General features: G+C 37.0%; 1 protein-coding gene across 12 annotated transcripts in view; it reads left to right on the forward strand.

Annotated features, from left to right (window-relative positions):
• The window catches only part of MAGI2 (membrane associated guanylate kinase, WW and PDZ domain containing 2), an 817299-nt gene that overhangs the window by 538283 nt on the left and 265062 nt on the right, over nucleotides 1–13954 (forward strand). For all 12 annotated transcript variants that reach the window (XM_080581211.1, XM_080581210.1, XM_080581215.1 and 9 more), the window contains one exon: nucleotides 7879–8094. In XM_080581211.1, coding sequence (XP_080437337.1) covers nucleotides 7879–8094 — 216 coding nt within the window. The remainder of the gene's footprint in view (nucleotides 1–7878; nucleotides 8095–13954) is intronic.

Raw genomic sequence — 13954 nt, forward strand, 5'->3', positions numbered from 1 at the left:
GAAAATATGGAAACATAGATGGAGAAAACTTAGGAGTTCAAACTCTCTGAGTGGCATTGAGTGGTTTCCCCAAGGAAAATATTTATTAAAAAAAAAAAAAAAAAGTATATTAACTTTCTATGTCCTAATTTTATGTCCCCTATAGAGATCTGATATACTCTATCAGTATCTTAAGGAAACAAGAATTGATTTGCTACTAATATTTATTATGAAAAATGCTAATTAAGAAATTCAAACAGATTCACATGTTCTTACTTTTACAGTCTGTCTGGAAAAAATGGGTTCTTACAGGGGGTAGCTAGGGTCCTGTAGCAAGAGAAGATGAGGAGTCAGAAGTTTTGACAGCCCGGCTGTCTCTGCTCCTGTATTTGTGAATTTAGAAACTTCCTCTGCTATTGCATTCACTGGGGGCCAGAACACTCTTGGGCAAAAATCTGCAGCTATAATTAGTGATTTAATTTTAATGTAGATGAATAGACAATCCTGAAGCCAGTTATTAAAATGTCATTAGTTGACACAGAAGTTAGCATATCTGCCTAATGTCTGTTAGCAGAAGCTGCAGAGACCAACCTAAATGAGAACTCTGCCTGGGGAAGAGTCACAGCAATGCAAGTCATCCAAAATCTCCCTGCCTCGGAAACAGCTGGCCAGCCCTTGCCTGAAAATGTTAATGTGTTCATAGGGAATGAATGGGGTGATACAGACATCCCATTTCCTTAATGCTGACCTGTCTGTTCTGGAAGAACCCTGAGTTCTCTGGAAAATATTCCTTTTGAGTAGCTTTGGTGCTAGCAAAAGCCCAGCACAGGTAGAAAACAGCAAGGATGAAAAACAGATTTTATAAAATGTAGCCCTGGGGGGTTATACATCCAACAAGTACAGAATTAGTTCTGTATATCATGTATAACTCATTCTGACAGTACTCCCAAAGTAAATAAATTTTAATTTGTATTTTTAATTCAGACGTTAATGTAACAGCAAGGCTTAGAGAACTGATCTGAAGCAATCTGGATTCAAAGGCTTAGTTGAAAAAAGTAGGGAAAAGATTTCTTAGGACTCTTCAGTCTCTGGCTGAAAGTAAAGAAACTGAAGGTTAACTGCAAAGTTTAACTTTGCAGTTTAGAAGTTAAGAGACTGTTTTGAAAAATATAATCATAAATCTATATTTAATAATAATTTTTGTTTTCTTAAAACCTGAGAGATCTGAACTACTATGTTTTCTTGCCTCCTTAACATCTTAATGTCACAAACATCATGAGCAAAAATAATACAAATGAGAATCTAAAATGAAAAGGTTTTAGAAGGTTTTATTTTTGAATTCCACTTTAGCATCAACACTAAGAGTTATGCAACTCTTTGAGCCATCAACGAGCATTGCAGAACCATCATGAAAATGTATGAGCCCACGAACAAAATCTACTCACCCAACCTTAGAACTGTGATTAAAAAAGCCCTAATTATAGTATAGTCAGCCGTCAAAATAAATTACTCACTCAAGGTGAGTGGGTGAGAAGAAGTTTGCAAGGCTTCCTTAAGGAGGTGGTAATTGTCTTGAATTTTGTTAAAATACATCACTAATTATATTTTAACAATGTCTATGTACTGTTTTCTTCTTTGGGAATCTTATAAGGTGGTTGTAAGAATTTTGAGAGAGAGCTTTTATAATTTTAAAATATTCTGTATTTGTACTGCAGAGCATGTTTTATGACACACCAAAGGATGGTCTAAATGGCATGCACAGATGACCTTAAATATTAGAATAAAATAATTTCATATGAATAATATGCAGATTGATTGGACCTAAAGTAGTTTTCAAAACCAAAATAAACCTGCCTACTCCCATATTAAAGTGATGTGTAGATCTGACAGTGCAGTGAAGTGAGAGCATGGTGATGCCACATGGTTGGCCCCTGGAGGTCTGCACACAGAGCTCAGGAGGGCCATAGGGCCTGCATCTAAGGAATCTTTCCTGTCTTCAAGATGTGTTGCACACAGACACCAAACCCTTCAAGGCAGGCTTCTGCAACTCATTCACATTGGCTGTGAAAATTTACTGCAAAGTCTGAGAGACTACCAACCATGCATAATCTTACCCTGCTGGTTATATTGCCAGTGTGTTGGGCCTATCCTGAGCAGTACCAAAAACATAGGCTTTCATTCCTTCTGTCTTCTAGAGATTGCAAGACCCACATGCTTAAACTTGCGTCCAAAGAATGCTCAATGCCTGGACTTCAGACTGGAGAAGACTCAAGTTTGACCTCCCGGGGCTTGCAGACTGTGGGCTACTACAGATGGAGAAATTGTTATTAAATCTCTTTTCATTGTTAATGTTGCACATTTGCTTCCACAATCTGATTATTTTGTTAGATTTTTACTACTGCTTAGGTGGTGTTCAGACACCTTCACTATAGATTACAATTAAAAAGTTGCTTGTTGATATGTGAGACAGGCCTCTAGTCATTAACATATGCAGCTGTCATCTTTGAATCCAGTAATATTTGCATTTATTATTTTTATAATTAAAAATCAGACCAATTTTGCCTATCCAAACTCTGTGTACCAATGCAATGAGTTGTTTTTCATGTGTATTTGTTTGTGAGCTGTTAAATATCAAATGTATGTCTTATATCCAGCCAATAATTAGACTCAGAGTACTTTCTCCTAAGTTCAGTATCACTAGTCAATGACCACAAAAGCAATATGAAGAAATTTAGTATTCATCATCACATTTGCAGTTACTGTTCTAATAACTGAAAAATAAGGTTCGTCTTTCATATTATTGTGGCTGACTCACACCATTTTGACTGATACTCCAGCAACTGAAAGTTGTATAAACAGTACAGAAATATCAATCTAAATGAGGGTGCTGAATAAGCAGAAGTTGGGGTGTATTTGTAGCTGGGTATTGTTTCAGCCCACTCTTAAAATGAGTGTGAAAATAAATGTGTATCTCATTCTGGGCTAGGAGTCTGAGTCACACCAGAGTTGGAAATATTCATATTAAAAGCTTTTTGCTCTGCCACAACTCTCATTTTCTGTCTGATCATTCATTCTTGCTATAATATCTTAGCTCCCTGGCAACATCTTTAACTTTTCATCACACTTAGTTTTTATACTAAAATTTTTCATTTATTAAATGAGACTAGTGAAGCTTCAGGAGACAAGGGCTCTCCTAGTAATACTGCCATTCCCACAAAGCCTGATGACTCAGGCTAGCCTGTACCTGGACAGAAATGCAGACCTGGCAAAAAGCCCTCCTTCCCCTCCTTTCCCCAGGGACACACCATGCAGGAGGAAGAAAAGTGGAATGTCCCACTCGGTGCTGCAGTATAGCAAACATCACTAGAACTGAGTCTTGGTATTATATCAGCATGATGATTCTTCTGCTTCTGTACTATCACCCCAAAGCATTTCTTCTTTCCAAAAGGACTTACCATTTCTCAGGAAACAAGTTCAGATCTATTGCTCCATCATCAAACACTTCAATAAAACTAAAGTTTTACTACTCCCTGACATAGGTGTGCTCAGGTTAAGAAAAAATATAGCGTGTTGACCTCTTAATTTACTCCTTTTTGTGCTGCTCTTGACTTTCTGATCTGATCTCTGTCATCAGGGCTAACCTCCTCAGTAATTCAGTAATTTTACCTGACTTCCTCTTTGCAGAATAAAGGAGACCTTTTCATATAGCTTAGGGGTGGCAAGCAGTACTTGGTAACTGTAACTGTGCTGTGGCTTCCAAGCCATTTCTGCAGCAAAGTCAAACAGGTTAGGTTAGACCATCTTTAGTGTTCAGCTGCACTTGGAAATAGGCTGCGAGCACTGAGACAATCAGGCACAGCAGCAAGATAGATTAAGCAGTGGTGGCTTTTCTGCAATTAAATACTCATTCTGCACTGCCTGTCTGCATGAAAGCTTTTAGTCAGGTCCAGCGCAAAGAGCTTAGCTTAAGCTCTGTTGGCTTCAGCTTGACCTCCTGACTTTCTGCTGTGGTAGCAGGAGAATATGTGCACATATTTAAGTACAGCAAGGGGACACCTGAGTAAGAGGGCAGCTGTACTGAGTCAAACCAAAGGAAACTGTAGCCCCATACCTGTCAGCCCCTTTAGATGTTAAGGCCTATAATATAAGAACAGGAAAGGCATGCAGAGATACACCCTCCCTCCAGTGATCCATATGGTATGGAACTCCTGATTCAGAGTTTATACCTTTATATTTAATAGACTTTCATATTATTTATTTTATTTTATTTTATTTTATTTTATTTTATTTTATTTTATTTTATTTTATTTTATTTTATTTTATTTTATTTTATTTTATTTTATTTTATTTTTTATTTTATTTATTTTATTTTATTTTATTTTATTTTATTTTTATTTTATTTGTTTATTTTATTTTATTTTATTTTATTATTTTCTTCTATGTCTTTGTATAGTTGCTTCTTGGCCATATCTATGATACTGGAAGCATCTGTCAGCAAATGCCAATATTTTCTTATGCTGTGTGGAAAAAAAGAAAAAAGAAAAGAAAAGAAAAGAAAAGAAAAGAAAAGAAAAGAAAAGAAAAGAAAAGAAAAGAAAAGAAAAGAAAAGAAAAGAAAAGAAAAGAAAAGAAAAGAAAAGAAAAGAAAAGAAAAGAAAAGAAAAGAAAAGAAAAGAAAAAGAAAAGAAAAGAAAAGAAAAGAAAAGAAAAGAAAAGAAAAGAAAAGAAAAGACACTTATTTTACTTGTTTTAAATCTGCTGATTTCATTGGGCATCCTCTTGTTCTCATGTAGTAAGAAACCAGGCATCCATTCATGTGTTTTCTAGGCACTTTCCCAGGTTTCTCCTGATTTTATACATATCTGCCATATCCCCCTTTAATTGTCCCTTTTCCAAACTGAAAACTCCAAATCAATTTAAGCAGTTCCAAGATTTAATTGCCCTTCTTTAGTTCCCCTTAATTTTTGAAAGGCAAGGACCAGAACAACAGGCAACATTCAGAAGGGAGGGTACTATGTGTTTTTGTGTAGTGCTGTAACGGTGTTTTTTGCTTTGTTCTCTGTTCCTTTCCTAAAAGCTCCTAACTGATTTTTTTTTTCTGACTAGTAATAAGCACGTTTATGTTTTCTTTCAGTAAGCTTTATTTTTTATTAATTCTTTAAAAATAAATAAATATAATTTAAACACAATTTAAATTATTTATTTGGTGTGCTTTTTATATGTACAGGAAGCTGTTTTTCCATGCCTTATTATCAGAAGTTCAACAGTAACATTTTGAACCTTTGCTCAAGCAAGATGAAGAACTATTTTTATCATAGATTTTCCAAACATCATTGCAACAACAGTTATGGTATTTAAAAATTTAATCTCTGCATTACTCCCAGATTTGCTGAGGCTGTATGAGAGAGTCTCCCATCATTATAACATTCTGTCTTCACTGACTTGCCCAGCATGTTACCATCAAGGTTGGGATGTCCATAGCAAGCTCCAATGCTAAGCTCTAAGGCTTAGATGAGGAATTTTAAGGTGCAAAGAAACTCTTTTTGATACAAAATACAGTTGACTTTGATTCTAACTTTTCTTTAATGGAGGACTGCTCTTCCATTGAACTGCCTGGCTCTCTCATTCTATGTATATTTTCCTTTGGAACTGAACAGATTCTTTTCATCATTTTTTTGATATACTGATTATGTTGATATATGTGGTCCAGTTTCTTATTTTCATTTGCATTGCTTATGAAAACATTTGAATTAAGATGAATAGATAAATCAATTAATAAAGCAAAGCTCACTTTTAAATCAATGGTTGCTTGATCATAGAACATACAACGTTATGATAGAGTGCAGAATTTGGAAATTACCTTGCATTTTCTGTTTGAAACTGAAAGAATGAAATGCTCTTTGGCTCCTAATCTTAAATGTGCATTGTTGTATCTTATATTTTGATATATGTCATATTCATGGAAATTTTTTGTCATGACTTTTGTCTCTGTCTCCCACTAATGCATACTGTCAGTCAGTTAAAATGAAAAAGTGTTAAATGCCCAAAAATAGCATAAGCATGTCCTTCCTTTAAAATGTCTTTTATTGTCAATCCTCTTATCTACTATTCAGAATATTAGCATTGCTGCTAATTACTACTGATCTAGATTTTGTATCACAATGGAAAACTAAGAATAAGTGAAAAAAGGCAAGGTACTGCAGTTTTAATTCCACATTTTGTATTACATCAGACTTTTAACCTTTAGATTTTTGTGCTGATATTTATGAAATCAGTGGACAGGTTTTGTGAAGCTTGTGACAGCTGTGGGACTGATGCAATTTCACTTTCAGACTGGTAAAATAGTTTAGGTCAGGGAGGAATTTTTTAGATTTGACAACCTTCATTTTTTTCAAAATATGTAGCATTACAGATAGGCCTCTCACCAATAAAAATAACATTGCTCTTAAGGAAGTATGAAAGTAGACTTTCATTTTAGCAGTGCCCTCAAGACCATCAGTTTTCAGGTACTCCTTAAATACCTCAAATACAAAACTAATTTCACTGTCAGAGCTCAGAATTTTGACTGTGACCAGATCTGATTTTGACATTTTTTAGAGGTACATTTTTACAAGTGGATCAATGTAGATTTCCCTCCCCATTTAAACACCAAACCTTGCTCCCCTGTTTTAGACCCCTTAGCCTGAAGAACCTCTTGAAGACTGTGGGAGGACAGGTCATGGACAGCCACGCAAAGGCACAAAAAATGACCATATGGTCTACAAGCACCTTCAACACATTTCCTTTTTTCTTTGGAAAAGTGTCGTAGAGCTAGACAGAACTTATCATATTAACTGCTGAAAATCTACTTTTAAGTCATCCTATGCACTGCCCTTCAATGCAATTTTCAGATGACAAAATATAACTTTGTATAAATACTACGTATTCATATTTATGTCTTTTATTATTCTTTATGTTTACTTCTTCAAAGGACTCACAAGTATTTTCAATACTCTTTTATTTAATTATGCTAATATTTTATTTTTCAACCATATTTTCAAAGAGAAAAAAATGAGGTGTCTGCAAGAAACCAGTTTTGAGACCAGATGTGCTAGAAATGCAAGCATACATATATTGATAGATAAGATCAGACCATGGTCCATCCAAATAATAATCCTTCTGACAGAAAGTAGATGATTCAGAAGTTACCAGAAATTTCATGAGAGAAATAGAGGATAATCTGTCAGCCACCTTAAATCTTCTCAGAATTCCTTAGTTCTCAGAAAGTTTTAAGCCCTAAAAAGTAAGATTTCATCTTTCTTTGAAAATATATTAACATTAATTATTACAAATCTGGAGGTTTGCTCTTGAAGAGCAAAAATTTGACAAAAATGAAAAATACAATAGTGTATGCATTACTGAAAACTGCAAATGTCTGTCATTGAACAATTATTTGTTTTCCAAATGGGTAAGATAATATGGGGGGGTATGAAAATGGTATAATATGGTGAACAGTCAATACGTTTATGGTTCTTTTGATCCTTCAGAAACTCTTGTATTGTGGCATAAATGTTATAAAACTAATTTGTCCTAACTAGCAGTTTGAAATGAGAAAATAGCTCCAATATGCTACCTATTTTGGGGGTATTTGGGTGAGAGGAATGATAATTTACCCTGTTAAACTTTCAGAGAGTGTCAATATGGTATATATTTTAAGCATGATATGTTCACTAGTATTGGCATTAAAAAAAAAAAAAAATTCATGAAAAGTAAATTTTTAACTTCACAGAAAGTTGAACTCATCTTTATATTAGCTGATGAACCAAATCCTATATCACAAAATCCCGTTAATCTAAACCAAGAGAAAAAGAAGCATTAGATAAACTTCTGTGAATTTAAGTATTATTTTTTTCTTTTCAGACAACTATTACGGCACTCCGAAACCTCCAGCAGAACCAGCTCCATTACTGTTAAATGTAACAGATCAGATCCTTCCAGGTGCCACTCCTGGGGCCGAAGGTAAACGTAAAAGGAATAAGTCTGTGAGCAATATGGAGAAGACAGGTATTGAACCACCAGAGGAAGAAGAGGAAGAAAGACCTGTGGTCAATGGAAATGATGTGACAGTAACACCAGGTCTGTTCTTCCTTCTTACTTTGCAATGTAGTTCTGTTATTCACAGAGGCCCTGGTTATCTCCTTCAGCAGTGAAAATGAGCATGCTCAGGTAAGGATGCTCTTGCACGACTGGCAGCCAGGAATCCTAAGTGATAAGACTCCTGTCAAACATAAAACAAATTATTTGACCTCCATTTGGTAGGAGTCATCACAGCTACAGTAAAGGTGTCTGCCTCTGAGCTAGTCACCCTGGACCCTCTTTATAGCCTGAAGAGAAAAATATCTACTTTCTGAATGCACTTCCTCCTATCTATTTCAGATTTCTGGGTTAGGAAATCAAACCAAAGTGCCTATTTCTTTTCACTGACCACAGAGAGGAGTCTAGAGAACTGCAGTTTGATCAAATGAATCCTGTCTCTGTATTTCAGGTCTCCTTGTGCTAAAAAGGTGATACAAGAGAGTTAACTAGATTATAAAGTGAAATTTTGTATACCTTTATGAAATCTTACAAATGCTATATTAGAGTAAAGCTGTCATCACATTACTGAATTTGTGGCAGTGACAATGAAACTTAATCGGCAATACTCTCAGGAAGGACCCTTTTCACCAATGTTTCAGATCCTGTATGAAGCAGATAATGTTTTCATATGTCTTGTCCTAAAAGACAGCTGCTGTTTTACTGCTTGAATAATAATCTTAAGGGGAAAAAAAAAAAATGGTCTGAAGATACTGATGATATTGACTGGTATCGAATGAGAAAAGTCCAAACTTTTCCCAAGCAGTAATCAGCTTCACCCTCAATATTTTAGTGAGAGTCATCATTTTGCAGTACTTTATTTATTTTCTACTGTGAAATAACATTTAAGAAATGATTTATTTTTTTTCTTCAAGTAGGAAATTAAAGAATTCAGACATTTATATCTGTTTTAGAAATAACTCTGAGTTCTTTTTGGTGAACTTAGAAATTCAGGAACAAATGATTGAAGTGGAAGTCTGTAGTGACAATCACACAGGTAAGAAGATAAGGAGTTCCATAAATGTACAGGCTAATATGAAACAATAAAGGCACTACCTAATCTTCTAAGCCCTATAAAACGTTTTTTCATACTGCAGTTTCTATAGGTATTTTTTTTCTCCTGTTGCATTAGAAAGCATATTGAATTGGAAATCTTCTCACCATGGATGTATTTGCCACTTGCTTTTCTGTTGTAGTTGCCTAAAATTATATCTAAAGGCAAATCCCCAGTGCAGAACCCATCCCCATGACCAAGGCAGAGACAGGGCACTGGGGGGGTGGGGAGTGGATCTCCTTCTGCCCCCTTGGCTCACTAAAGGGCTGCGGCGTGACTCCCTGGCCCTCACTGTCACATGCTGTCTGAGCCTTGCTCATCCCTTCTGCACAAGATTGCATCTGCCGGCAATGCTCTGGCACTTAGTGCCTCTCCTACACAGCTAAGCAGAAAAGGATGAAGCCCAGAAATCCTTGCATAAAACATCAGCACTGGCTCTGTTCCCAGGATACTTCCACAGTGAAAGAGGCAAAGGCAGGATTTGGTATCTGATGTGTATTGCAAAAATCATTAGAAGAATCATTCTTTGCAGTTACTCGAAATGTGTCACACAACCGACCATTGCTCAGGAGCAATTTCCAAAGCAGTATATTTCAGTTCAAAATGGATCAAGGAGAAATGTTTATCTGCTTTTCTGCTTGCATTGTCCATCCACGACTTGCATCTCCCAGGCAAATTCTATGTGAACAATGACTAGGCACCACCCAAGAAACAGCCACTGGCATGGGCTGTGTTAAAAAATGAAATACGTGAGCATCAGGGTAAGACAGCCCCCTTTCCTCCCCCTCCTCGCCCCCCACAAAGTAATTCCTGTAGGTGTGGCCAGCAGAACAAGCAGTGCCTGTGTTGGCTCTCATGGTTTCATAAGCAGGGTTTTGTTGTTCAGTTACACTGATTGAGGACTTTAGGGATTGTAGCAAAGCAGCTCTGTATGTACATGCTGCGTTGCCTTTGTTGGAGAGGGTAGCTCCCACGGACCCTGTTACTGCAGTCATTTTCTCTGTCAACTGACAAAGTCTAAAATGTATGTGCATTTATAGTTTGTGTCTTTGAAAAATTGGGAAGATCAGAATGTGTTAATTTTGTCATTTATTATTATTATTATTATTATTATTATTATTATTATTTTGTTTGTTTGCTATTTTGTTTTGTTTTGCTTGCTTGTTTTTTATACTCCTGGTGGAGGGAGCAATATGGTTCTTACCAAAGAAGCAACTATGGCATGATATTTGTTACTTCTATTTTTTTTAGAAAGTGTGTTCTATTTGAAATGCCTCACTTCTAAGGAGAGCTTTTATGTTAAATACAGGGCTATTAGGACATTTGAAACATTGATACATTTTTTACAGATGCTCAGCAACTTAACATCTTATTAACTGCCAAAGGTATCAGAGTGCTGTCAAGGCAAAGGACTGCTGTAACACCTAGGACTGCAAGGCTGAAGCAGTAGCAGGTCTATGATGAATCCAAAGACAATCAACCCGATTTTATCAGACCAATAGACAACATCTTTAGTTGCAGAGATCTTTACGCTTTGGGTCTGATTTTTCAGACCACCGTTCAGTGTCTGCTGAGATGATCTGGGCCTCTGTTGAGCTTTATTAGTAGGAATCATTTTTTCATTAAAACCTTGCTTCACAGACCATCAGATTTCCCTCAGACAGTTGTATATGGGACTGTACCATACACAGTCCCACCTGTATATGGGACTGTCCCATCTGTATATGGGACTGGGGATCTTCAAGAATGATAAGTAATTGTCTTTTTGTTAACTTGTGCTGTCCAATGTGTTTTTTCTTTCTGATTTTTGTTACTTGTCCTCAGCCCAGAACACAACAGAAAGCCTTCTCACTTTAGGATGAGGTTTTTGGCCATTTTAGGATGGAGCACACTCAGTCCTTTGTCCTGAATCAAGTACTCTCATCATACAATAGTATTTTCAGGGAGATAGAACGCACAGTCAATTATATTCCTATATGCCTTATACTTTGTTAGAGCTATTTGCCCATGCTTTCTTGACATAAAGGTGCAAGAGGCACTTTGGAAGAGTAAGAGAGCATAGCTGTTTCAGATACTCATTTTAAGGTACTACCTCTGCAAACCAGAATGTCTAATTCATCAGACAGCTAGACAGGAGCCTAGATGGTTAAATTTAAATGAGAAATCCTAATATCTGTGAAGCAACCTTGGATAAACACAATTTATAAATTAGCTGTTGAAATGACCAAGTTTTGAGTTAGCGTTAGGTTTCTCACACTTAATGCAATTGCCCACATTACTGTACTTCTGGCTGTTCTAGTTTGGGTATCTGCCATTCACTGGTTTAGATGAGTCTTGCACCTGAGAAACCTTTCATGATGGACACTGCAATGAAATCAAAGGTTTTTGTAAAACTGATGGCTTGACAAAAGTGGTAAAAAGATACTTTGGTCAAATTGCAACATGCTTGTCAGACATTCAGATTTTGCTGTTTTTGCTACTTGTGTCTGCAGAGAATTAAGTCAGTCTCCTTCACAAGCAGCATCATGATCTGACACTGTGTTGGTCACGTCACATTTGCTTCACACTTCTGACTGATTAAGTGTTTATCATCCAAACTCCAAAAGAACCACTTTAATGTTGAAAGAATGTTTATGTATGTCTATTATTCTGACATTACTTGAGCAATGATAAATTGCACCCAGAGAATGAAAGTTCTGGCAGGCTCAAATTAATTGAGGTATAAGATATGACACAGAGTTTCAAAATGATCATTCCATGCCTTAGGTTGATAATGAAGCAAAAGGCTAGAGTCCCAGTGCCGTCAATCACCACACAAGGTGCAGCAGTCCTGGGGAACAGTCTGAGCTTGCTCTTTTATTATTGCACAACAAAGGCAGCCAGAGGCAAGAACATAAAATACACAACATCCAAGAGCCATAAGATTTTTTAAAAATAAGTTGGTATCCATTGATATTTTTGATGAAAGCAAGAGAGGGACTCTTTATCGGGGAGTGTAGTTATAGGAGAGGTGCTCCACCTCTCTGATCATCCTCATGGTCCTCCTCTGGACTCTCTCTAACAGCTCCATGTCCTTCTTTTGTTGGGAGCCCCAGAACTGAATGCAAGGCTTCAGGTGGAGTCTCACAAGTGCAGAGCAGAAAGGGATGATCACTTCCCTCGCCCTGCTGGCCACACTTCTGTTGATGGAGACCAGGATATGGTTGGCTTCCTGGGATGCAAATATATGTTGCCTGTTCATGTTGAGCTTCTCATCAACCAACACCCCCAGGTCCTTCTCCTTAGGGCTGCTGTCAATACATTCTCTACCCAGCCTGTGTTTGTGCTCAGAATTGTCCCAGCCCAGATGCAGGACCTTGCACTTGTCCTTGTTGAACCTCATAAGGTTCACACAGGCCCACCTCCCAAGCCTGTCCAGGTCCCTCTGGATGGCATCCCTTCCCTCCTGAGTGTCAGCCGCACCACGCAGCTTGGTGTCATTGGCAGACTTGGTGAGGGTGCACTCAATCCCACTGTTCGTGTTGCTGACAAAGACGTCAAAGAGCACCAGTCCCGATACTGACCCCTGAGGAAATCTACTCATCACTGGTCTCCACCTGGATATCAAGCTGTTGAACACAATTCTTGGAGTGCAATCATCCAGATAATTTCTTATCCAACAAGTGGTCCATCCATCAAACCTCCGTCTCTCCAACTTAGAGACAAGGATATCATGGGGGACAGTGTCAAATGCTTTGCACAAATCCAGGTCAATGACATCAGTAGTTCTTCCCCTATCCACCAATGCTGTAATCCTGCCATAGAAGGCCACCAGATTTGTCAGGCATGATCTGCACTTAGTGAAGCCATGTTGGTTGTCCTTATTTTCCATGTGCCTTAGGATAGTTTCCAGGAGGGTCTGCTCCATGATCTTGTCAGGCACAGAGATGAGACTGACTGGTCTGTAGTTCCCCAGGTTTTCTTTCTTCCCCTTTTTAAAAATGGGATTATGTTTTCCCTCTTCCAGTCACTAGGAACCTCTCCAGACTGCCGTGATTTCTCAAATATGGTGAATAGTAGCTTAGCAACTTCATCTGCCATTTCCCTCAGGACCCTTGGATGCATCTTTTCAGGTCCCACGGACTTATGCACTTTGAGGTTCAATATATGGTCAATAGATTGTGTAAGAGCTGTAGAGAGAATATATCATCTCAACCAGTAAAATTCGTTAATTGCTGATATTTGGGGTACTACAGTGATGGACTTACAATATTCAAAGATATGTAGTTATTTTTAACATACACATTGCCTTTTCCACAAAGTTTGTTGTATTCCACATATGCAATAACTTGCTGGTGCTTTGCTGGCACCTATTCTGTCACTTCACAGGACACTCACCGTTGAGATATTGTACTAAATTCCTTTTGAAAATTAGGCCATGTAATCTGTTTTGTAATGAGACAGTAGGTTATTTCACATGATGAAAAATCAATTGTTTTTTTCAGTGACAAAAAATATTTCTGGACATATATTATGGTACATTTTTAGGATCTGTTTTTATATCAGATGCTATCTGAAGATAAATATTTGTTCTTATAGCATGTTACCATAGTATTTCAAGCTTTATTTGTACGTTTAAAGCACACCTTTTTTTTTTTTTTTTTAAACAGATCTAACAGTTTGTATGAATATATATTAACAGGAAAATAAACAAACAAACAACATCAAGGTGAATTATGTACCCTTCCTGGAATATATGAAGGATAGACACATGTAGCAAAAGATTCAATTACACAATAGTGCTGCACTCCAGATAACCAGTAACTAGAA

Source organism: Anser brachyrhynchus, assembly GCF_964034855.1.
Source record: "Anser brachyrhynchus genome assembly, chromosome: 1".
Taxonomy (NCBI): Eukaryota; Metazoa; Chordata; class Aves; order Anseriformes; family Anatidae; genus Anser; species Anser brachyrhynchus.